This window comes from Mandrillus leucophaeus, unplaced genomic scaffold, assembly GCF_000951045.1.
Source record: "Mandrillus leucophaeus isolate KB7577 unplaced genomic scaffold, Mleu.le_1.0 Scaffold1151, whole genome shotgun sequence".
In the NCBI taxonomy this organism is placed as follows: domain Eukaryota; kingdom Metazoa; phylum Chordata; class Mammalia; order Primates; family Cercopithecidae; genus Mandrillus; species Mandrillus leucophaeus.
Window position 1 is genome coordinate 340,736 of NW_012099777.1, and position 25,734 is coordinate 366,469.

At 53.9% G+C, this 25,734-nt stretch overlaps 1 protein-coding gene across 1 annotated transcript; it reads right to left on the reverse strand.

Moving 5' to 3' along the window:
• Positions 1–9,893: 9,893 nt before the first annotated feature.
• LOC105552403 lies at positions 9,894–14,528 on the reverse strand. Its single transcript, XM_011998071.1, is given in 5 exon segments — positions 9,894–10,043; positions 13,962–14,082; positions 14,084–14,237; positions 14,240–14,375; positions 14,377–14,528. Coding segments are annotated over 5 exon segments (594 nt in total). The 5' UTR covers positions 14,410–14,528.
• Positions 14,529–25,734: the final 11,206 nt, after the last annotated feature.

The following is a 25,734-nucleotide window of genomic DNA, read 5'->3' on the forward strand; positions in this document are numbered from 1 at the left end:
TGTGCTCATCCATGGCCGTGTGTTCATCCATGGCCATGTGTTCATCCATGGCCGTGTGTGCTCATCCATGGCTGTGTTCTCATCCATGGCCCCGTGAGCTCATCCATGGCTGCTGTGTGACCATCCATGGCTCAGTGCTCTCATCCATGGCTCCAATTGCCCATCCATGGCCCCGTGTTCTCATCCATGGCCATGTGTGCCCATCCATGGCCCCACGTGCTCATCCATGACCCCATGTGCTCATTAATGGTCCTGTGAGCCCATTCATGGCCTTGTATACCCATCCATGGCCGTGTATTCTCATCCATAGCCATGTGTGCCCATCCATGCCCCTGTGTGCTCATCCATGACCCCATGAGCCCATCTATGCCCCTGTGTGCTCATCCATGGCCCCGTGTGCCCATCTATGACCCTGTGTGCTCATCCATGGCCCCAGTTGCTCATCCATGGTGGTGTGTGCTCATCCATGCTCCCGTGTCCTCATCCATGGCCCCGTGTCCTCATCCATGAAGCCGTGTGCTCATCCATGGCCCCATGTACTCATCTATGATGCTGTGTGCTTACTGCTACCTGCACTGGTTCCCATCAGAGTAAATGGAGCCACCCTCTTCCAGCCAAGAACCACAGAGTGCTCCTGGGTCCTCTCTTCCTCTCACATACCCAGCCAATTTGTCAACAAGTCCTGATGGGACCTTGTTCAAAACCTCTCCGGGCTCTGATGGCTCCCATGGGTCCCAGCCATCCTTCCTCAACTGGACCTTCAACCCCCTACACCCCCTACTTGCTCTTTCTCCTATGCCTGCAACTCCTCCCCATCAGCCAGAGTGACCCTTTTCCAAACATCAGACAGATCACGGCAGCTCCCCTACCTCTCTGCTTCACTCAGAGGAAAAGCTAAAACCCTCACTGCAGCCCATGTGTCCCTGTGTGACCTATGGCCCTGGGGCCTCCCGACCTCCTGGCCAGCCACCGGGCCTGCTTACTGCTTCAGGTCTCCTGCCTGGGGCCTTTGCCCTCTCTGTTCTCTGCATGGAGCACTCTACACCCAGCTGGACCCCGGCCTCCCTCCCCAAGATCTCAAGGAGGTACCTCAGCCCTACAGGCTTTCTGCTGCCATCTGCACCTCCTGGCCTCTTGGCCCTGCAGAGTTCTCCTCATGACGGAGGGAGCCACCTTCAGCTTCTCCCCTGGTGCCCCTTAACACCAGGTTCCACAGGACTCCGTGTTGTACTCAGCACTGCAGCTCAGCTCGCAGGGGCCATGTCACAGATGTTTGTTGAATGAAAGAATGAATGAATTCCCATTTATCGGATGAAGAAAGAGCCGCGGTTGTCTGAGGTCACAGAGAGAAAGTGGTGGAGTGCAGACCACAAAAGAAAGCCTGACTGCAGGCCCAGGGCCCTCCTGGAGCCCACAGTCTTGACTGTTGACATTTAGCACCCCATCTCCACCTCCCAGGTCCTTGACCCCAGGTAGCCTGAGGCAGGAATAAAGGAATGAATCTATCAGCAATGAGGCCATGACCGCAGTAAGTGCTGTGAAGGAAACGCGGAAGTCGCCAGAACAGGAGACCTACCCGGTGGTCACGGTGTGCTGGGGAGGAGAGGGCAGGGATCAGTCTGGGCGTGGGGAGCAGCCCCTGCAGAGGCACGGGGCTGGGAGGAGCCTGGCCCACGGGAGGGTGGTGTGTGTGTCTGTGTGCATGCCTGAGCGCATGTATGTTTGCCTGTGTCTACGCATGTATGTCATATGTATCTGTATGTATTAGTACTATGTATGTGTTATATGTATATGAATATGTCTGTGTGTATGTGTGTATGTGAAGATGTATATGTGTGCATATTTGTATGTGCATATGTGTATGCACTATATATATCTATATGTGTATATGTATACATGTGTCTGTATGTGTCTATGTATGTGTGTACATTACTATGTATGTAGACTGCTTGTGTGTGCATGTGTGTCTCTGTGTCTGTGTGTTTTATGTATATGACATGTGCATGTGTGTCTGTATATGTGTGTATATGTGTGTGTGCTTAGTTGCACATGCATATATGTATGTGTATGTGACTGTGTGTGCCTGTGTGTGACTGTGTGTGCCTGTGTGTGCATATATATGTTTGTGGGGAGTTGTCTGTAGGTGTGTGTATATGTGTATGTGGGTGTGTGTATGCATATGTGTAAGCATGTGTGTATGCATGTGTGTATGCATGTGTGCATATATTTGTGTGTGTGTGCATGTGGCTACAGCAAGCCTGTGAAGCCCCTTGAAGGTCAGGTGTGCAGATCCACCTGACGAGGTGCCTTCACCTTTCTGATAGCCCAGGTGGTCTGCAAGGAGCCCAGACCTGCCCACTGCAGGCAGCGCTGGCGCCTTCAAGACACTGGAGAGCAAACGACTTCTCACTCATCACAATGGCAGTTCCCCCAGCCGCTGCTATAGATCCCTGTGGAAAGTTCCACAGCGTCTCTGCAAGCAGACATGTTTTCAGATGCAACAGGGTCTCTGTAGGCAGACATGTTTTCAGATGCCACAGGCAGGCCAGGTAGATGCTCTGCTCTCTGAAGCTGAAGGTGGACTTTTTGGAACAGGGCTGGAGGCCCTGGCCTTGTTCTCCAGCCCCTCCAGCTTCTCCCCGATGCAGTGAAGTGTGGCAGAGCACTGAGCACAGAGTCAGAGCAGCTGGATCTGAGTGCCTGCCCATCCTGGGTGGCCTCGGGCAGGAGCTTAGGCTCCCTGAGTCCAGCCTCCTCGTCTTCCAAACACGCTGTGATCCCCATGCACCACTGCATGGGGCCTCTGTGGGGACCTTGTGGGACAATGCACATGTGAGCGTTTTAAGTGACATCAAGATGCAGGGGATGCAACCAACTGCCCGGCCTGCACCCTGCCTCCGTCCCTCCGATAGAGCCTGACTGTCCTTCAGCCAGTTGCCCAGCCTGCACCCCGCCTCCGTCCCTCCGATAGAGCCTGACCGTTCTTCAGCCAGCTGCCCGGCCTGCACCCCACCCTCTGTCCTTGCTGACAGAACCTAACCACCTTTCAGGCAGCCAAGCACCCAGCTAAATAGTCATCTCCAGGCCCCACGCCGCAGCCAGGCTGGCATTGTGACAGTGTTAGTCAATAAGATGAAAGTGAAAGTCAGCTGAGGACTATCGGCTTTTGCTATCCTAATAAAAGGGACCCCTCCCACCTCACCCCGACACCGCCTCTTCCCGCTTCCTCCTCCTTCCTCCTTCCAGACTGATCTGCACCAGTAACCCCCCCGGCAGAGCTCAGCAAGTGAGGAGGAGAAGGTCCCACCTGTGGCTCCAGGGCTCACTCCCCTGATTTTGGCAGCCAGGTGTGTCCCCAAGGGCTCAGATGGTCAGAGAAGCTTTCTGCAGCCTCCGCTCTGAGCCTGGCCTCCCGGGGGGAAACCTGAGGGCAGGCATCTCCCCCACATCTTCATCACTGTTGCAGAGCAGCTGGGAGGACCCAAGGGTCAAACTCTCTCCAACCAGCGCCAAACAACGTCCTTAGCACAGCCTTCTAAGTGTGCAGGGCCAAAGCCACAGAATCAAGATGGCTGTAGTTTCCCCTCAAGGCAAGTAGCAGAGATAACGCCCCCAGGATCCCCACTTGATGCCAAAACCTCACTGGCCTGGGGCCCCAGGGCTCAGGCTGGAGACTGTTCTACAAAAGGCCTGGCTCTGAGAGATCAAAGCACCAGGAAGGGGTGCCAGTTCCTGCCAGTTCCTGCCAGCTCCCACCAGCTGGAGCCCACAGAGTGGCTGAGACTCAGGTGGGAGGAGGGAGAGTCCTGCAGCCCAACAGGGAGGCCATCATCAGGGGCTCCAGGGCCCTGTGCAGGGAAGAGGCCCTAGGCCCAGCCCAGGCTGCAGAGGCTGAGCGGTGCAGGGCTCCTGGGCATTTGCTCTCATTCAGAACACTGGGTGAGTCCTAATGATGGGGTACCCCTGAAGAGGAGCCCCAAGCACTCACACGGGGGAATCAGCCAGACTCTGCCAAGGGGAAGCTGGAGCCGCAAGGACCATGGGAGCCTGGGCCCCTCGGGTGCCAGCTTGCATGACCTTCCAGTGCCAAGCCCAGCGCTACATGCAGTGCCTGCCACACCAGCCCCAGGGAAGGAGGGTCTCCCAGTGACTGGATGTGGGGACAGAGAGGAGTGGAGCAACCGACCGGCCAGAGACCACCCGGAAGAGAGGCTTCATTCTTCTTCATCTCCTCTACTTCGCTTGACTCGCTCCATCTGGGGGCGACTCAGAAATGGCCACACACAGCAAAGAGGAGTGTACGGGGAACGTACAAATGGTGTCCGTCCTGACCCACCTCCGGGTTCCTGCTGCCTCACTGGAGTGGAGTGGGAGCCACTCTGTGGTTGGCTTCTGGGTCTTTTATCATGAAGACCTGAGCCCTTTCAGGCTGGGACGTCCCTGTCCCAGCAAAGGCCAGGGGGCAGGGCCAGGAAGCAGCTCACGCCCGATCGTGATGCCATACGGGAGGGAATGCTCTGCCTTCCTAGAAACGCATGGTCACATTTTCCCAGGAAATGTTGTTAAGGGGCTGGGGAACTGTGGTCATTTCTTTCTGCCACTGCCCAGAGCCCTCATTATAAGACACAGAGTTCAGTTCGCTCACATGCTGTGAATGAGCCAAGTTAACGCCAGCCCACGTCTTCCAAAAGCAGAACTGTACAGAAAGCAACGGGTGGGTTAAACAGAAAAGAAAACCGGCGGAGGAAGTGAGGAGAAGGTGACTTCAGGGGCTGGGTGTGTCGAAGGCTGTCCCTGGCTCACGGCAGAGCAGGAGAGAAAACACTGGCAAAGGCAGCAGCAGATGGGAGAGAAGCATCTCCCCATGATGTCCCGGGAACTCCCGGGAAGCTGGTTCAAAGTATAGATTCCAGAGTGTCACCCCTACCCCGTGAGTCTGGGGTCCCCCATGTTCCCAGTCCCAGCTCTGTGAGGGCGCCCTAAAGCGAGTGGTCTCTGGAACAGGAGGACACCCCCTCCAGCTGCCCCTACACCCCACCCAGACTGACTCTCTCAGATCTTTGTTCACTGGCTCTTGTGCCTGACCTGAAACCCACAGCCATGGCCTGGGGCTGTGTCTTTGACTTTTCACCTTTTTACTCCACACTGCCCTGGGTGAGCCCTCACCCCTTCAGACAATTCCGAAATCATACCAACACCAGCATCCTCCCCTGAGCTGCAGACCCCCTGCCACCCCCGCTGCAGGCTCCCGCAGACTCTCCCCAGCAACCCCCCTTGGCCAGGGCACACCACCCGCCTTCACGGCACCCCTGCCTCCTTTCTGCACCCCCGCCTCCCCTCTGCTATTGCCCCCACAGCAGCACGAGGCCCCTGGGTTCAGGCCCCTGAACTCAAACCGAAACCATTCCTGGGGCTGGGGATGCAGAGGCGACAGAGCAGACAGAGGTCCTTCCAGGGTTCACTCACAGGGCTCCACTTCCCAAGGGCCTGTCCTGTCTCTCCTCTCCTCCTCTCTGCACCCCAGGCCCATGCTGGTGTCCTCATCACCTGTCTGGGCTGTTATGTGCACGGGGAGGGTCTCGGCAGCTCTTGGATTGTGTTACTTCCCCAGGACTCTGGCCACCTGCCTGAGGGCAGACATGACTCCTAAAATCTCTGCCTTTGAGGACAGAGATAGAGGAACTGGCCTGTGAAGGCGTTGGCACCACGGAGACCTGGTGAATCCCATCGACGTCAATAAACTGCTTAGTGGAGCCCTGGTCCAGCGACACCATGCAGGCCTCAGCCAGGCAGCAAAGGATGTCGTGAACGGACGTCAGCTGCCCTCTTGGCAGGATCAGACTGCTGTCAACTCAAATCACCCAGAAGAATGGGACAGAGTCCAGACTTAGCCAACGCTTCCCTCTGATGTGTGGGCTAGAGGCCCTGGTTGCCAGGATGACCACGTACAGGCTGCTGAGTGTCCTCTTGTGGTACACGTGCCATCACCCTGGACGTTCGAGGCACCGGGTCCCAGTAAGAGGACGCAACTGCCCAGGAGGGCTGCACGGGGTACCGAGGTAAGGAAGGAGGCCAAGATCTCTGACTTTACGCTTCTGCAGAGGGCAGGAATAACACACACGTCCCGAAATGCAAAGTGAGTGAAATGTCTCAGCGAACTTGGAATTCGGATGTTTGTGACCATTACTTAATGTCTGAATTTGAAAGCGTTTGGGAAAAATTCTTCCTTGTTAGCCATTTTTTTTTTTTAAAGACAGAGCCTCGCTCTATCACCCAAGCTAGAGTGCAGTGGCGCAATCTCGGCTCACTGCAACCCCTGCCTCCCAGGTTCAAGATCCCCCTGCCTCTGCCTCCCAAGTAGCTTGGATTGCAGGTTCCCACCACCACACCCAGTGAATTTTTACATTTTTAGTAGAGACGGGGTTTCACTATGTTGGCCAGGCTGGTCTTGAACTCCTGACTTGAAGTGATCCACCCACCTCGGCCTCCCAAAGTGCTGGGATTCAGGCGTGAGCCACCACTCCCGGCCTTCTTATTAGCCTTTTGTATTTGCCCTATTGGGCATCTGAAGCTCTTAATGAGAAAATCAAAGTATTTAGTTTGAAAATGCAGTTTTACATGCATAAAGGAATTTAATTAACTATGTTTATAAATGAAGTTGAGAATTGGAATTGTTCAACTTGAATTAATATAACAATAGTTAACCTCTTAAACATGACTGCATTTTATATAACATTTACTACATTTATAGACAGGATCATGTTTTTAAAAGGCAGGTTTCTATATACATAACTTGATTACATCAAAGGTTCGTGGAAGTACATGACCGTAAATGGTTTTCCTTTGGCAGGAATCCTGCTGCAGGCTTCAGAAACGCGGTGATGGGCTAAATGTTTTACTCTCCTGGACTCACAACCAGGTGCTTTGATTACACTTGTGAAAATAACTGATTAAAAACAAACAAACAAAACCAATAAATACCTAACATGTACATCCTCCTTTCCTACTTAGAATTCCCCTGAGATTCCCCACAGGCTGCAGGGAAGGACTGAAGCCACGTGGGCCAATGACACAGGCTCCGGCCGACTTCTGAGCCCGTCTCTGCGTTCTCCATGTTTCGACAATGCCAGCTGATTCGTGGGTTCCTGGACACTCCACGCCATTTCTTCTGCCTGAGCGTCTCCACCCACCGGTCTGCTTGTTAAGTTGCTGCTCCAAATCCAGCCTGAAGTCACCTCCTCCAGAAAGGCTCCTGGGACCCTCTCACCTGTGACAGCCCACCCCTCCTTCATCCCTGCCTGGCTTCCTGCAGACTTGAGTTTTTGATTCCTTGCCTGCTTCTGTGGGGGATTCTGAGGAGACAGGGTGTGCACTGGCCCTGGCTGGAAGGAGCTGGTATGGCGTTTTGATTTTTCCCAAGGTGGCACTGCCTTGGCACAGCCCTACAGCGAGGTCATGAGCCGCACACGCCTGCCGCTTCCGGGGCAGATTGGGTCTCCAGGAAGGGCCAGCAGCAGGGATACTGACCAGGGAGGGGCTGGAGGGGGCTGCCCCCACAGCTGCGATGTTACCCTGAGAGGGTGGGTCAGCTGTGGAACTGGGGAGATGTTCAGGCAGCAGGGGGGCAGCAGGGACAGTGCTTGCCCCTGGAGGGCTCCGAGCAGGTTGAGGGGCCCCCTCCGCGGCTCTGAGTGAATGAAGCAGGGGAAACTAGCAGGGTGCCATCCCCACAACCTACAGCCACAGAAAGGCTCTGAGAAGGCCCGAGCGTGAAACAATTTACCTGCCCAGAATCTGGAGAATCCCACAGGCAGAAGACAAAAGGGAAGGCAGACGTCCACAAGAATGTCCTGCTCAGAAGGGACAGTTACAGTGTCCTCTGACACTTTTAAGAAATTACCTCTCTTTATAATTTACTTCGAAGCCAGAGGAACCTTTCTCAGCCTGAGACTCGTCCCCCAGGTTCCCACCATGGTTCATGTGGAAATGCACACGGTGTCCCCCAGGACTGGCGGCTGGTGACGTAGGCAGAGTCCCTCCACGAGATGCCTGGGCAGGGGCCACCCATGGAGCCCATCGGGGCCAACGACCTGATGAAGCAGCCACAGGCTCCCTGCGCCAAGTCGGCGGCACAGGTGGGAATCGGCATTACCACTCAGGGCGTATGTGGAACCAAGGAGGGCAACAGAAAATCCCCTGGGAGATGGATGCAGCGGACGGAACCCCGAGAACAGGACGCACCCAGCAACCAGCCTTCTCCTGGCCCCACTGTTGCAAGGGGCTTGGGCCACGGCTCCCAGGAGGCGCCACCCCCCGGGATACAGTGACAGTTATCAGGACGTCCCCTGAGCCCAGGCTCTGAGCCCACTGTACAGCAGCTTCCAGTGTGCGGAAGGATGGGAGCCTGACCTTGGCCTCTGTCAAGACATCTCCAAAGTGGGTGTCGAACCTTTGCCATGACACGCGGGGCACAGTCAGGACAAGCCGCTGGCCTCGCAATGTGGGGGGCATAATCCGCTCACTCTGGACCCCGAGTCAGGGACACCTTTCTCTCGAGACTTCAGCACCCCATTCTCCAACTGACTTCCCTGTTGTGAGGGCAGGGACTCTGGAAACCCATCAGAGGTGCCCGGGGCCTTGGGTGGCCTGCCTGATGACCCCTTCCTGCCATGCATGCCTCAGAGCGGCCAGCTTCAGCCGCCAGCTTTGCGACCCAGGCCCTCAGGTACCCGGGAGTCCCAGCTCTGTGTTCTCCAGGATTGGTGGTGTGGAAGTTTCGTTCTCAGAGATCACACAGAGACCCGCTCACGGGCACACACACTTGTACACACAGACCCATGGCTCCCTCTAGGCTTCAAGGGCCGGCCCTGAGCAGTCCAGCAGCCCAGCGAGGGGTCGGCAGTGCCTGAGGGGAGACAGCGTCACTGTGACACCCGTGTGCTTTCATCATAGGGACTCCGTGGACGTGAAGGGCTCACGGCACCATCCTGGTTTCCACTCCTGGTCTTCGTCGGTGCTGTTGTCTGGACAGTGGAGGACGGTCCTGCTCGTCAGTCCGTGCCCGGCCGTGGGGTCTGCCACTCTCTGGGACAGTCCTGTTCGTCACTCCGCGCCCGGCCGTGGGGTCTGGCACACTCCGAGATGGTCCTGCTCGTCACTCCGCGCCCGGCTGTGGGGTCTGCCACTCTCCGGGATGGTCCTGGTCGTCACTCCGCGCCCGGCTGTGGGGTCTGCCACTCTCCGGGATGGTCCTGCTCGTCAGTCCGCGCCCGGCCGTGGCATCTGGCACTCTCCGAGATGGTCCTGCTCGTCACCCCGCGCCCGGCCGTGGGGTCTGCCACTCTCTGGGACGGTCCTGCTCATCAGTCTGCGCCCGGCCGTGGGGTCTGCCACTCTCTGGAATGTGCTGATTGGGTCTCCAGAGCAGCCCACCTGTGGCTGAGCGACTCTGCAAGACCCCGCAGACACCCGCCTGGCGGCTCTCCCACCCTCCAGACACGCGCCTTCCGTCAACCTGGTCTCCACACTTGTCTCGTCTCCCTGCTGACCGTTCCCCTCAGATGCCCCGGTCTCACCACCACTTTCTCAACGAACCCGCTGCAGAACTCCACAGTCATGGACGCTGGAGGTGGGCCCGACGTGAAGGACCCTGTTCGCCCATCTGGGCACATCAGCAGGTCCAGGGGAAGGTGCGGGGTGCCCAGGCAAGGGCCCCTCGGACCGACCTGTCGGGGTGGGACCTTCAGGGCCTCTTCCGTAGTCATGCTGGTCTACTTGGAAAGATCTAGGAAAAACTCAGCTGTCAACCTACTATGACCAAAATGGCTACCAAACATGCTAACTCTTCCATGCCCAAGAGGGTAAGAGGCCCTCACACGTACAGCCAGGGAGAATTAAATTACTGTGGCATGATTTCCAGAAGACAATTCTAAGGGAAAATTCAGAGGCTTGAACATGACCAAACTGTCCAACTTCAGCAAAGAATCTGAAATGCAAACTAAAATATATTTCACATTGTTTTTATTTAAAAATTATTTCCAAATCTCGAGAACCTGTGGGGGGTGGGGGGGACACCAAAATGTATTTTAAAAGATACCACCATAGGATTCCTAATAGTGAAAAACTGAAAATAATTAGATGATCCTTTTATTTAGGGAATTGTTGAATAAGTAATCCATTCATAGCAAGAACTCACAAACCCGTTTTAAACAATCATGGAGGGAGGACTTTAGTGACATGAGGGTAAAAAAAACCTATCCCGTTAAGAAGAAGAAAGTAAAAAGCATGGTCCAAATGCATTTGCATCACAAACTCAACCATGAAAAGCAAAGACCCCACTTATGCTGTGGGAATGTGCAGGAAGGACAGAGATCAATGGTTAATGGGGCTGCCTGCTTGGATGTGGGGTGGAAGGCAGAGCGCATCATGAGTGATATTTTCCAGCTTCTTCTACATTGTCTATACTTTCCAAACTTTCTACAAAAAGTATACATTAATTTTATAATCCGCAAAACTAAAATTTGAGAAATGTTAACTAATGTTGCCTTGATTTTAAAACAGCCAATAGCCCTAGTTACAATTTCTTGTGTATGTTTCTCTTACAATAGTCACCCTACTCATGGTATTTAGCGAGAAGCAAAAACTATGTAGAGCTGCTCCCCTTCACAGCTCCAGTAACCGTAAAGAAAAAAGAGCCAAAAGCACCATTCGGAGCTTTCTGCAGACTAGTGATAAAACTGGCCCGGAAGAAACTCAGAATATTTTCTCCTTGGTGATCAAGCCAATATATGGAGAGCTGAGAACGTTCACTCCGGAGAAAATGCCGCAGGCTGCCTTCCCTCTCCAGGACCAGGGCCAGGGCCAGGGCCAGGGCGAGACCACCGAATTCACCACTCTACTGTGAATGCACCACCCAAAGCCGCTCACCTGGCTCCCTGCTCCCCGCCTTATCCACCCCTCACTCAGAACCAGCCCCCATCTCACCCCACCCCTCACTCACAACCAGCTCCCGCCTCACCCACCCCTCACTCACAACCAGCCCCAGCCTCACCCCATCCCTCACTCACAATCAGCCCCAGCCTCACCCCATCCCTCACTCACAACCAGCCCCAGCCTCACCCCATCCCTCACTCACAACCAGCCCCCATCTCACCCCACCCCTCACTCACAACCAGCCCAAACTTCCCCAGCATCATTGCAGAGCCCTGCGAGCTCCTTTTCGGGGTGGCTGGGGGGTGGGAGACTCTGCAGTGTCGTCCGTGAGGAGCTGCCTACAGATCTTGGGGAGGAGCTCAAAAATGTCTCCCACCGAGGAGGAGGCTGATGACATGGCCGAGGAGCAGATGAGAGCCGGCGGGGTGTCCTGTGAAGGGGCAGCAGGTACCAAATCCCTATGAATGGGAACCAAGCCTCTCCCAATTCCAACTTGGAGCCAGAGCTCCTTGACTTCACCCAGATGGGCCAAGTGTGCCGGAGACTAGAAGAAATCCACAGCATGGGGAAGCCGTTGTCCGATCCACTCACCGAGTCAGTGATGCTGGCAGGCGGCAATGGCTGGGCGACTGCATCAAAGACGGACCAGTGAGGGGTAGTTGGCACCCTCCAGTCCTATCCCGGAGGTGCCACCCAGCAGGCACAAACGCCCTGGATCCCAGCAAGGTGAAGGTGCCAGTGCAGAGGGCAGGCCCAGCAGACGTTTTCCACAATGTGGGTTATGCCAGGTCCAAAGTGGGCGCTTCCAAGTGCCTGGTGTCCAGGGAACAGAGGAGGGAGTGCCTGGAGCTAAAACACAGACTTGCCCTGCGGAGGCCTGGGCGGTGAACCGGCACTTGACTCCAGAACCCCACGGCCTCAGGCCGTGTTCTGCGCGGCACCCTTTCCTCTCTGCATGGGTACTTCCGATGGCCTCTGTGGCTTTCTTTTCTTTTCCTTTCTTTTCTTTTACTTCCTAGGCATTGCACAGGTCGTTATTTTACATTGTATATCTGATGATGCTAATTTCTTAAGTGCTGGAGGGTACATATCTACTGGATTCTGTGCTTTTTCTTTTCGTTTATACAGACTCCAACTCAGTTTAGGTGATTTCTTTGCGTGCTTTCTGGTTTGTGATTATGAGTTCAGCTTTGGCTGAAGTGAGTCTTCAGGAAACCAGAGGCCGTAAGTCACATGTCCACCTCTCAAAGAGGCTTCCCACCGGGCTCTCCCGGGGCCTCGGGCACTGCCCACGCTGTAGTCCCCTCTGAGTCCTGGTTTGACACTGGAACTGCAGGCCTAAAACTCCATTTCTTATACCCAGGGCTCCTTCAGTGTTTCCACAGGGCAGCCACAGTTTTCTTACCTACCTTTCTCGTCTCAACTCACTGTTTTTTCCTCTTTTCTTTAGACATTCACTCACTTTATTGCAACTCCAGCAGTGTTTGAAAAGTGTTTTTCATTGTTCGTCCAGGACCTAGTTGGATTGTAACAGATCAGGACCCTCCAGTGCAGAGGGGAAGCCCTCCACCCCTCATAGAGAGGCCTTGATTCCTTGTCTGTGTCGTTTAGAACCTTCCACCCTCCTGTGGAGGAAGCCGCTTTTTAGATCTCTAAAATCCACAGATTCAGACTCTGGTTGGAGCTTCTGCAATTAACAAGTCCAGAACAAACTTGGGAGTTGCCCTCTGGTCATTATCCAGAGCTCGGAGACAAAGCACAGGCGTTGAAGTCCCCCCGTGCACAGCCCTCCCAGGCTGGAGTGCGGAAAGCTGTGCGGGGCAGCCCGTCTGCTCTGCCTCCTGTCCTGACACAGTCACCTGCGTCCTGCACTTTCCTGCTTCTCTAAGGCACAAAAGAGCGGCTGCCTTAGGGTGAAACCTCTGCCCACAGACCTAAAGGAAGAACTTCAGTAAAAGCAGCAAATAGGCCTGTCTCCACTGATATGGTTTGGCTGTGTCCCCACCCAAATCTCACCTTGAATTGTAATAATCCCCAGGTGTCCAGGGTGGAGCCAGGTGGAGATAACTGAATCATGGGGGCAGTTTCCCCCATACTGTTCTCATGGTAGTGAGTAAGTCTCTTGAGATCTGATGATTTTATAAAGGAGAGTTCTCCTACACAACCTCTCTTGCCTGCCGCCATGTAAGATGTGACTCTGCTCCTCATTCACTTTCTGCCATGATTGTGAGGCCTCCCCAGCCATGTGGTACTGTGAGTCCATTAAACCTCTCTCCTTTATAAACTACCCAGTCTCGGGTAGTCACTTCATTAGCAGTGTGAAAACAGACTGATAGACATCCTCCTGAGGTTTAAAAGGCCCATGCCGCAGAGCCTTCATCCTCTTTAACCAAATGCTAGCCTTAGCCACACCTGCCTCTGAAAAAAGGACTCCGCACTGCTGGGCTCCATCTGGCTGCAGAGGCCCTGAGGGGGTGGCCGCTGGAGCAAGGTCACCAGGACAGGCACACATCAAGGCTTCCTTAAGGCCCAGCCTGGCCCCTTGCCCCTCTGCAGAGGCCAACACATCTTCGGTCAGTGCCTGCTGCACACTTCCTGCTTCCCTGGAACACCCCTCGCCTGTAGGTGAAGCCTTGGTCAGCAAGGTCAAGGTCAGGCATGGCATGGCCTGAGCTCAAGGTCTCATGCCTAGGCCACAGGGGTCCAAGCCTCACCCAAGAGAAACATTGCAGACCTCGAGGTGAAGCGTGCTGTTTGGAATCTAAGCCGAAAGGCCCAAAGCCACACATCCTGCCCAATGAAACCCTCTCACTGTGTCCTGCCCTCCTCACCCCATCGCCTTCTCTTATTCCTCAAAGTTCCTCACTCCAGGAACTGCGGGTCTTTGAGAGGGCTTAATACTAACAGCACCTCTTCCCCATGCACGTTCAGAACCAGTTGGACACGAGATAAAGAATAAAAGACACAGAACTCAAATTATTACTTATGCCTAGTGAATGCCAAGGTCTTAGCTTAGTGCGAGGGCCAACAACCTTGTTGATGGAAGCCAGAGTAAGAGCCTGCTCCTCAGGGGTGCACGGCTGGACCAGGGCAGACATCCTAGCACCAGCGCACCCGGCGGGGAAGGAGCTCTCAAGGGCACAGCGTCTGCAATCGAACAGCACCCAAGAGAAGCAGGTGCAATGGTGAGTTCAGTGAAGCAGACGCCCTCACAATGTGGGTGGGCCTCATCCAACCCACTGAAGACCTGAGTAGAACACAAAGGTGGAGAGAGAGCCCTCCCTCTGCCTGCCCGCTGGAGCTGGACACTGACCTTCTCCTGCTGTCAGGCTGGAACTGTGCTGTCGTCGGCGTGTCTGGTTCTTGGGCCTCCAGGCTCTGGCTAGGGCGGCAGCACAGGCTCTCCTGCCTTTCCAGCTTGCAGACGACAGGGCGTTGGACCCCCTCAGCCTCCGTAATCATGCGAGCCCGTTTCATTTCTTACAGCAATGCAGCTGTAACTCCATTTCTCTGGAGAACCTTGACTAATACGGGAGAGAGGGAGGAGGGTCTGGGTCTTACAAGGCCCTGGCTCCCAGCAGCATACAGCCCCCGTCAGTGACGGTATAGCTCAAGGCCAGGGGTACTTAGGGAAAATCTCAATTTCTGGAAATCTGAGGGATCAGAGATTTACCTCATTTTCTACCAACAGCTGCACCATGAAATAAACATTTCGTTTCTGCAAACGGGAACTCTGAATTCCAAGGCCACATCCACCCGTCCCTTGGTGGGTTGCTCGTGTGTCTGGCTGGGCGATGACAGGGGGGATCTCACAAGGCCTCAGAGTCCAGGCTCCCAGCTCTGCTCCTCCTACCCTTCATAGCCCGGGTGCCTGTGCTGGGATTTCAGGGCCTTTCTCCTACCTCTGAGATCCTTTGCCACTTTTCCAAGGAGATGGAAGTCTGGCGTGAAGTGAGCCATGTCTCCATGGAGCACACGTTATAGATGGAAACTTCTTTCTGCAGTGAAGACTCTGAGATGGCCCAGGAGGAGAGCATCATGACCCTCAAGGAGAAATAGGCAGAATCTGTCTGTGTAGGTTGCAGCCTCGGTCCAGGGACCTGAGAGAGCCTAGTGGCCCCTGGAGGCGTCACCTGGAGGTTTTCATGTAAGTTAATGTGACTGGATGGGGGCGTGGCCCCTGGTCACCACCCAGCCCCAGCACAGGTGACACAGCCAGCGTGGAGGCATCTGCTGCCTCTCTCCACGTCCCTTCAGGCCCATGTCACTGCTGCACTGGGGAAACTGAGGCAGCTTGGCAGCCTCCATGATGCTAGTGGAGCTGGAGGAGGCCCAACTCTTCCAGAGAATGCCTGGCAGAGCACAGGGCGTGTGTAGCATCTGGGCGGCACCTGGCTCTTTCCCTGCTCCCCCGGGACCTCCGGTGAGCTCTCTTCCTGCCTGTGGTGCCATCTCAGTGCTCACAGCTCCCGGTGACAGTGGAGGGGTCCCTATGCCTGTGAAGTGTTGACGGGAGGAGAAAAACGTCTGTGTTTGGCATAGCGTAAAAAATCTCATTTTACAGTAGAAAAATCTATCCCATGACGCAGACGCAACAAATATATAAAACCCGCTTCCTGCTGCAGCTCCAAGGAGGACAATCTGGAGCTCTCTCAGGCGACCTTCCAGAAATCCCTTCCTCATCCTTAGAAAAGAATCTTTCCTGTTGCTTCCCCAGTCTCTACACCCAAACACCAGTCTTAGTGGCCCAATAAAGATCTTTCAGTGTACCTACATAGCTATTAGCAAAACTTTATTCAAACAAGGTGTTCAGTGGATAATCAGACATCCTCACCTTACGTGCTTGAGGACCAGAGTGTACACAGAATGGTGGATTTCCAACCCCTGCAGGACCAAAGCCAAGCGGGGGACAAAGGACGGCATGAGGTAAGGCAGGTGGCTGCACCTTGGACTTGGAGGTCAGAGATCTAGGATTCGGAGTGGACACACCGGGTAGGGCTGGCTCCCTTTGAGAAATGCGGCTCTGGCCGTTCTTGAGTTTGTATTTTCCTTCACCAACTTTCCCTGAAGCACGGAGACACCGAGCTCACCCTTCCCTGCCTGTGATCACGAGAGACAAGGGGCAGGACAATTGCTAATTGATCATTCTGATCCATTTGTATCGAATGTGATTACCCCATAGCAGATGCCATCAGTGCTCTGCCCAGAGCCCCCTGTGAGGGGTTCCAACTCTTCCAGAGAACGCCTTGCAGAGCACGAGACTCTGAGACTCTGAGCCCCTTCCCCAGCTTCCCTGTGCTTTTGCTGAGAATACCCCACACCACGGACCTTGGGCCACCAGAGCTCTTTTTCCCAGCTGAAGCACCTGCGAGTTCATGTGCCTCCAGGGCAGCTCGTGGCCACTGGGTAAGTGACCTGGGGAAATGGGGCAGAAAGTATTTTCAAAAATAACCACAGCAGTATTTTTGATGCCACCTGTTTTTTCAGTTAATTTTCTGTACTCCCCACACCAAGGGGTGGAATCCATGTCCCCTCCCTTTAAGCTTGGGGCAGCCATTGTGACTATCTCAGTGTAGAACAGGCTGGAAATGACTGTGTGTAATTAGGAAGGCTGGGGCATAAAAGGTCATGTGGCTTCCACTGGCAGCTCTCCTGCAGGAGGCTCAGCACGGGAACCTGGCCGCCATGTTGGGAGGAAGCCCAAGCTGCATGGAGGGTGATGCAGATTCCCCAGTGAAGCTCCAGAGAAGGCCTTGGCTAGCAGCTGGGATCAAACCCTAGACCTGTGAGTGACTGTGTCTCCAGCCATCCTGGCCCCCAGCCTCCACGTCACCCCGACTGAGTGCAACAGAGGTGAGCTGCCCTCTTCAAGCTCTGCCCAAACTTCAGGTTCACGAGCAAAACCAAGGTGCCTCTGTTTACAGCCACTGAGGTCTGGCATGGTTTGTCACGCAGCGATAGAATCGGGGCACAGGGGTGGCAGGCAGCCCAGTTCCCCTACCTCCTGTGAATGCCTAGTCCCCTGTGCTAAGATAAGCTGGGAACCTCCCCAACCCAGAGCAGGCTTCCAGTCGCCTCTAGCGAGTTGAAAGTCAGATTTTTGCTTTATCATCCCAGGCCAGACAAAAACAGAGAAAGTAGAGGCGATTTGCTTCTCCCATACAACGTGGCGCTGGTGCCAGAGAGAGCAGGAGCGGCAGGACACAGAGATGTGGGCTGCTGGACGCACCGGCGTGGCTCTGGCTGAGCATCCTTGCAGCGTGGGGCTGCCCTGCCCACTATGGGGCACACCGTCCTCTTGGAGGAGCCCTCTGGGATGCAGGGGCTCGGTATTGGTTGCTCAGTGGCCCCAGTTAACACTGTGACATTCAACAATTGCATGGTGTGGCAGATGCCACAGCCCTTCCCTGGACATTTGCACAGCTCACCCTCACCCACCTAAAGGTGTCGTCAGCACCTGTGTTGTGTGACAATGGACTCCAAGAGCTTGGGTGATTGGCCCCAGGTCATTACTGGGCTGGGGCCCTGTCCACCTCACTCTCCTGGGCACTTAGAGCTTTGCCATCTGCATCCAGACGCTTCAGCCACATCAGGGTCCTTGTCCCGCCCAGAGCCTTGCTGTCCCACCACTGCCCCTCTAATGTGGAAGCAAGGGGGCCTCACCCACTCAGGATTTTTGCTCTTCTTTTGGGTTTCCAAAAGGGTCCCTGGCTCTTCCTGTTTCCTACCATGAGGAGTTGGGGAGGGTTGGCCAGAGGCTTTCACAAGTGTGGGGAGAGTCCTGCCCACCACATCCTGGTGCCCGGGGTCACCCTTCCTCTAGCTCTGATCCCAACATGTGCACCATCTCCCCCAACTACAATTTATCTGAGCATCTCAGTCCTGGGGGCCCCTTACTCCAGCCCCTGTACCCAATACCAAAAGCTACGCAGGAGGGCCACAGAGGGTCTCCCTGCCCAGGGAAACACCCCCACATGCTGACTCTGGATCACCTCTGCTCCGAGCACAGCCCAGGCCCGGCAGCGTTTACCCCGAAGTGCATTCCAAGTCAAGCCCCCAGTTGTTTGGCAACGTCAGGCTGATGGCAGCTGCACAGCCAGATGTTGACCAGAGCACAAAGTGCACTTTGATTTTTTTTTTAAACTAATCTCTGGGGAATTCTAGCTCACCCTGAGTCCTCCCAGGAAAAAAAAAAAAAAAAAAAAAAAAGAACTGAAAAGCTGATTTCTGGAGCCTGGAGGGGCAGGGCATGAGGGCAGCAGCCGAGGGGCAGGGTGAGAGTGAAGCGGGTGGACACCATGCTTGCAGCAGGGAGGCGCCAGCTGGAGACAGCCAGGGTGTGGTGCCAACAGGCCAGAGGTCTGGGTTAGGCAGGGGGACCTGAGACCTGGGGCCACTCCCACAGTGAGGGCCAGCCAGGGGACAGCGATACAGCAGACAAGACCTGCCCTGGACAACTAAGGTCAGCCCAGATCAGCCCTGACCATGCTTCATAACCACAGGTGCCCCTCCGCCTTCTGCTCACAGCCCTGCAGGGATGAGAAGTCCCTGCCCACACTGGCATCCGAACTGGGGGAGGGATTCAGAAGGCAGAGAACTCTGGGTTACAGACCCTTCTAAGAGCTTCCTAGGGCATCCGCTTCTGTCCTTGGGCTTGTTCAAGATGACCCTAAGGAGGGCGTCATTAGAAGCCTGACTTTGACAGGGAGGACAGTGTGATGTCTCTTTCAGGGAGATATTAGCGGGGGCTCGGTGCCCTGCCATCCATGGTCACTCCCATGTTATAGATGAGAAAACAGAGGCCCAGCATTGGTAAGTAACGTTCTTGAGACCACACAGCTGGGAAATTCCAGAGCAGCTCTTGGGAGAGGGTGGGGCCCAGACACCGGGGCCCGTTTCCTCCTGGAGGCCAGCATCCCAGTCCTATCTGCGGGAGACCCCAGATCAGTTGATCCTTGGCTCCCCAAAAGGCTCAGGAACCGAACAAGCCTGGCTTGGGGCTGAAGTTTCAATGTTTCAGACATCAATCAGGCCAGAGAATCCCCCAAAAATATCTAGCTTTGGGGTGCTGATCACACCCCTTTTCATATGGGAATGTCGCCTTCACAGATGTTCAGGCTATAAAAGTTCAGCAAACTATACACTTATGATACATGCATTTTTTTCTGCATTAAATTATATTCCAATAAAAATAAATATTTCAATAAAAAGGTTTTCAAAGCTACATTTCAAGGCAATTTTCCCAAGAAAAGCTTCCAAGCAGCTGCTTTTGAGCTATTCAGTTGCTTTCTCCAAGCGTCAGGCAACTAGAGCCTCGGTCCTCATTACAATCAGAAACACCATATTTAAAGCATATTTTTCCTCTAAAATGATTGACAGATGATGGAGGGCTATGCAACTCTTAGAACGGGGCAGCTCTTTATGAACTGATATAAACAAATCTTCCAAGTTCACTGTGAAATTTTCGAGCCAGGTATATTATAGGGTATTGTATATGTGGTTTAAAAAAAGAAAATGAAGGAAGGAAAAGTATGTCCATTCTTGATTGCACCTGCTTAGATCAATCTGGAAGGGGCGCAAGAGGCTGGTACCGCCGGATGCCTCTGGGAAGGGAGGTGTCTGGGTGATTGGATGGGGCTGGGAGAAAGAGGCTTCTTCCCATTGGATCCTTTTCACACCTTCTGACTTTTGTTCCCAGCGAATTATTACTTAAACATGACGTTGATGTTTAAAAGGTTGGGGCTTCTCGAAAAGAGGCCACGTGCCCAGCATCCCCATCTCCAGATCCACTTCCTGTCCACAGGCTTTCCTCTAACTCCACTTATAATATCAGATGGCAAATGTCCTCACCTTGAGAAATCAGCAGCTGCTCTTCACAAGCTGAGGGAAGAAAATATATGTAACTGTTTTCACATTAAAACTACTCAGGGACGCACATGCTTAGCGCACACGCTGATATGATTCCCCAGATGACACACATTCACAGCTTCTTTCTCTAATTAAACACACACGCACACACATCTCGGCTGTGGGGAACTGTGTGGCAGGTCCTCCAAAAATTAAACATGGGATTACCCTATGATCCAGCAATTCCACTTCTGGGTATAGACCCACAATGCCTGAAAGCTGAGACTCAGACAGATGTTTGTACACCCCATTCACAGCACATCATTCTCAAAGCTGAGACTCAGACATTTGCACACCTCTGTTCACAGCACATCATTCTCTAAGCTGAGACTCAGACATTTGCACACCCCTGTTCACAGCACATTGTTCTCAAAGCTGAGACTCAGATATTTGCACACCCCTGTTCACCTGTTCACAGCACATCATTCTCAAGTGCTAAAAGGTGGACGCAACCAGGTGAATGGATGAGCTAAATGCGATCCATCCATACCATGGACTAGCCCTCTGCCTCTAGGAGGAAGCAGATTCCGACGCCTGCCACGCTGTGGATGAACCTTGAGGACATGACACCAAGTGCAAGAAGCCAGACCCGAGAGGACAAATATTGGGTGATTCCACTTGTAGGAGGTCCTTCGAGGAGCCAGATCCCCAGAGACAGAAAATAGAATGGAGGCTGCCGGGAGGGAATGGGGAGTGGGCGTTTCATGACCCAGTCTCAGTTTGGGAAGAAGGGAAAGCTCTGGAGCTGGATGGGATGGCGGTTGTACAGGGATGTGAACGTGCTTAATGCCACTGAAGAGTCCACTTGAAAATGGTAAAGGTGGTAAAATGTTATGTATACTTTACCTCATTATTTTTACAAAGTATATTGGATGAAGAGAATCTTCTTTAAACAAAAGATAATGGTTTGAGAAGCACTTGGGAGTGGATGTTACAATTCCAACAGACAACTCCAGTTCAGTGGACATTCCCAGTTTGTAAAAAGAAGTTCGGTGTTTTCAGAGGGGGCCACAGATGTGACTAAGAACCTGGGAGACCCTCCCTCCAGGTGGCTGCTCTGAGGAACACCAGGTGACCCCAGCGTCTTCTCCCTCCTCCCATCGGAGGCTCACCCGTCCCGGGCTGAGCCCCCGGCTCATCCCAGGAGCCTCCCTGTGACAGGCAGCCCGCATCCTCCTTTTAATTAAGTCAGTCATGGAGCAAGTTAGGTTAAAAAAAGAAAAGGAAAGAAAAATTTCTCTTCAATTTTCCAGAAGGTTAGAGTTTGTGGGGCAGGGGAGGGAGAGCATCTATGTGCACCTCTCCCACCTCTGCCCTGTTCATGGCAGGTGGCAGATTGCAGTACAGGATGATGGCTCCTGTTGCCAGGAGAATGGAAACCCAGAAAGGTCATTGGTAGTTGGATCCTGAGAGCCGAAACACTGCTGCCTAGACATGGAGACCTCAGAGCATTAGGCCAGGACACAGTGGTCACTGTGTGACTCAGGCCCCACTCTCAGCCAGGACCGTGCTCAGAGGCCAGCAAGAGCAGCCGCATCCCTGGCCTTACTCAGCCCTTGTTGATGTGTGAAGGCTGATTCTGTGCAGACACTGTGCCAGGGGCAGGACAATGACAAGGAGCAGGACGGCCCCCATCCCGGGAACCCCAGAACCCAGAGGCAGTGCTGCAGTGGCACAGAGAGCTGGACGCTTGCAGTCAGGGACCCACACAGACAGGAGCTGTCCCCACCTTAGAGAGGAGGAAACCAAGGCTCAGGAAGTCAGGCCTGCTCAGAGGTGACCAAGCCAGGACCTGCATCCCTTGCACCTGGCCCCAGAGCACGTGCACTGTCTGCTCTGCACCTGGGCCTCCTCCGGCTCTGAGACCTCTGCAGCCATCTTGGACACAGTGTTTAGTAACGCCGGGTCCTGGAGATAAAGCTTTGGAGTAAGTTGTTTTCTGGGGGAAGCAACCCCAGGGCACTGAGAAAATTAAAACAAGGGAGGAGGGAACACAAGTCCAAGGACCAGCGCTGCAGGCCGCAACGGGGCAAGAAGCTCATTTGTCCTTTGGCTCCAGGACCCCACTGGGTAAGGGTGGCGCCAGCCCACTTGGGCTGGGTGTGTGAAGATGGCTGCATGGCTTCGGGGGCATCCACAGCAGGGAAGAACCCCCATAAGGGAGCCGTGAGGTACTGATGACAGGAGGGGCTATCAGGTCACCTGTGCACAGGTGGTTGCTGCAGCAATGGCTGGAGTGAAAAGATGGATGGAGAACCGTAGGGTGGGTGCAGGGTGAACCCAATAGCTGCTGAGGCCCAGAGAAGTGAGTGATGCAGCTACGAAACCTCAGAGAAGCCATCGAGAGCCCTGATGTCCTTCCTGGGTCAGCCTTCCTGCCCTGCATCAGCCACTCAGCCACCTCAAAATGGGGGGCCTCGGGACCCTGGAGGGCCTGTAAGAATCACTGCTGAGGAACCTTGGGCCTCCAGCACTACCCAGGAGTCCCACAGTCCCCAGGCTCTGAGCACCTGCTGAATGCCCCACAACATCAGAGGGATCCAACAGTGAGTACAAAGTGGTTCCTACCCTCCAGACTGCAGCCTAGCGAGGATGGCCTGCAAACACGGAAACCGGGACTGGTGGAGAGTTGAACGGTCTTCTCTCTGTGAGCAGGAGACAACAGCAGTGCGAGGGGCTGGCCCGTTCTGCTGGACAGAAAGGGAGGCCTTCCACGAGGAGGTGACACGAAGGAGTCTCCTGGAGAATGAGAACAGATTTGAAAGCAGACCTGGGAGGGGACGTCAGAGGGGGGACATCTTGAGAAGGGAGAGGCGCAGCACAGAGAACGGGGGCTCCTAGGAGCAGAGCTTGCCCAGAGGGTAGGATTTGATTCTGGGGAGTGGGAGGTGGGAAACGTTTGGCAGGAGAAGAAGCCAGAAGCTGGAGCTAGTAGTGGAGTGTGTGACACCCAGTGTGTCGGTGAGCTCGTGCTGGGTGGCACACGCCTCCGGAGCCCGGTGGGTTCAGACAACAACCGTGAGTCACTTCTCACACATCCTCCGGAGACCAACAGTTCCGCTGATCTGCAGCGGAGTTCGCTCATCTCTGCTGGGCTCTCGCTGAGCCTGGCGGGGTCCTCTGGTCGGTAGCTGTCTAGGGCAGTTTCCCCCCCTCCAGATGACCTCTCATCTCCAGAAGGCTCACCCCAGCTTGTCCTCATGGTGGGGTTGCAAGGCCCCGGGCGCCTATACTCGGAACTGGCACGCCTCACTTCTCTGCATTCTGTGGGTCGAGTATGGGACAGGTTCAGCCCATTTCCAGGAGGTGTGGGGCAGAGGAGGTGGGCAACTCAGCCTCTTGAGGGCAGGAGCCCCAGTGGCATTGCAAGAAAAGGTGGGGACTCGTTGCCATTTGCTCGGTGCACCACCCTGCAGAGCGTCGCAGCTGCTGACGCCGGGCAGCCAGGGGAGGTGTTTTCACTTGGAAAGTGACATCATGTTTGTCTTGAGGCAGAAGAACAAGCCAGTTCCTCGCATTCACTGAGTATCTAAGCGGCCAGCCCCGCTCTATTGCGCACTGCTTCCTCTTAGCCCTGTGGAGTGGCATCGCAGGTGTTTTCTCCTGGACGTAATGAATGGTTCATCAAGGTAGAATCCTGGACTGAAGGTGCTGACAGTCCTCACGTGTCACCCCTTCACTCTACAGATGGGACCTGAAGTGTCCCAGGGTGGGAGGCAACCTCTCCCAGGCTGAGACTCCCTATGGGACACGTGGGGCTGGGGGCTGGGTCTCTGAGCCACTTCAATGTTCTTTCGACCACAAATCCACCCATTTTTGGCCATGCTCCTTAAGCATTTTAGAAGATAAGTGGCAACAGCTCTAAAGAAAGGTGGAGAGAATCTTAAATACTAAAATCCTGGTTTTAACAGGTACTGATCCAAATCAACGCTGGGATATAAAAATTAAACGCAGCAAAAATTAAAAACAAGAAAAACCTTTGCTAGGAACTTTTCTAATAAAGCAATCACAGCTTGATACACAGACGTCGTTATCTTTGGCAGGACCGCTGCCAACATTTCCCAGGCCATTGGTGCATAAAAACAATGTAATATAGCGATTCAATTTTCTAAAGAATCAGTTAGCAATTAAACCGAGAATGTTTGGGAACAGATATTAAATTCTAAAGAGAATTGCCATTTAAACTTTAACTTTTCTGAGCAACAAAGGGATAATGGGGAACAGCTAGGAAGTTTCTCTTGAATTTCAGTAAGGAAATTATAAAAATTGAGGTCACGTGCCCTTTGGGATTCTTTAAATGAATCTGTGACCTTGATATTATGGTGCTGGAAAGCTGCAAGGGTAGGTAGGATTGTCTTATGGGGTGTTCACTTGATTTTGTCCCAATTTATCAGATCAGGGAATAGCCAAGGAATTCTTGGCACATCGGCTATGGGTCATTGGAAACATTGATTGTTCTAAGCAGATGGTTCTAGAAATATATTCCATCTGCTGTAGGGAAAACAAGCATGCACAGGAATCGTCCCACCCTAACTTTGCTTCTCCACGCGTCCAGCGATATTCAGTGAGCTCTTGGAGCATGCCTTGTACAGGACAAGGCACTGAGAGCCCAGCAGGAACCCTGTGGCCGAGACCTGCCCTCCTGTGGTTTAACTCCAGGTTCAGAAGCTAGCGAACCACAGGTGAGACCCGCAGGGCAGGGAACCGCACACAGGTGAGACTCACAGGAATGCGGTTCTCAGGACCCTGGAAGGACCAGGCTCCATTTCCAGCTCAGGTAGGGGCAGTTAACCTCGAGCCACACTTCTCGTCTGTAAATGGGCATCAGCTTGGATGACCTCCACCCTCACTGACACCCCACAATTTGCTGGTGATAGAACATGGGGTGCAGATCCACGGCGCTGTGCTCGAGCCCAGATAATCCCCTTGGGTCCTCTTGTTGGGCCAAACGGGTCTGGCTGGTCCATCTAGCCTTTCAGGGTTTGGGCTTTGTCCAGGCACAAGCGCTACGTGGAGTTTATCAGGGAAGTGCTTTAGAAACGTAATTATTTGCCATGAAACTTTGGAATGGGTGCTGACTCTCAATTATTAGGTGTGCCAAAAGTCAACAATTTATTCAGAACCAGGAAAACTGGAACCAACAAACCAAATATGTGCTCGTTGACCCCATAAGGAGAATCATGCCTGTTGCTGGAATGTTCCTCCAATGTCCCTCCGGTTATTCAAGAAACACTGATGAGTTAAAGCTCCATCAGTTTAAAAAAAAAAAAAAAAAAAAAAAGACAAACAAGGCATCCTCTAAAGAATGGTTGGGCATCTTGGATCGGCATCCTGGGAAACAGGGATTTCTCTTATCCTGTGGGGCCTGCTCTTGTTCTCGTGGTGGAAAACCAGGACCGCTGGTGAGAAGGGGCGGGGGTGGCGGTTTTCTTACTTGAGGTAAAGGAAGCCTAAGACCTGAACCGTCTGGGAGTGGAACGGGCAGCCTCAGTAAGCCACGAGCTTCACGTCTCTGTGCCGAATCACTCCTCTCACTTTGCAGATTCTACAACTTTCTGCAATGGGCTTTTCCTCCTGGCTTTTACATGAAACCCTCTTTTCACCCCACACTCCTCAGCAGGCACATCTGGGCCCTCTACTTTCCCTCACGGCCAAACCTCTGGAAAGAGGAGCTCCTGGTCTCTCTCTCCAGTCTCTTCCTCCTCATGCCAATCTAATGTGCGCCTCGCAACTCCATGGAGAGACCCCAACATCCTTGAGCCTCCAAGCTACTGAGTCAAAGGTGTTTCCAGTCCTCACCTCCAAACCTGTTGCCCACGCCTTCCTTCTGGAAGTGCTGTCCTCCTGCGTCCTCCAGAGCCACGCTCATACCAAGCCCTGCCCCAGGCCTCTCCT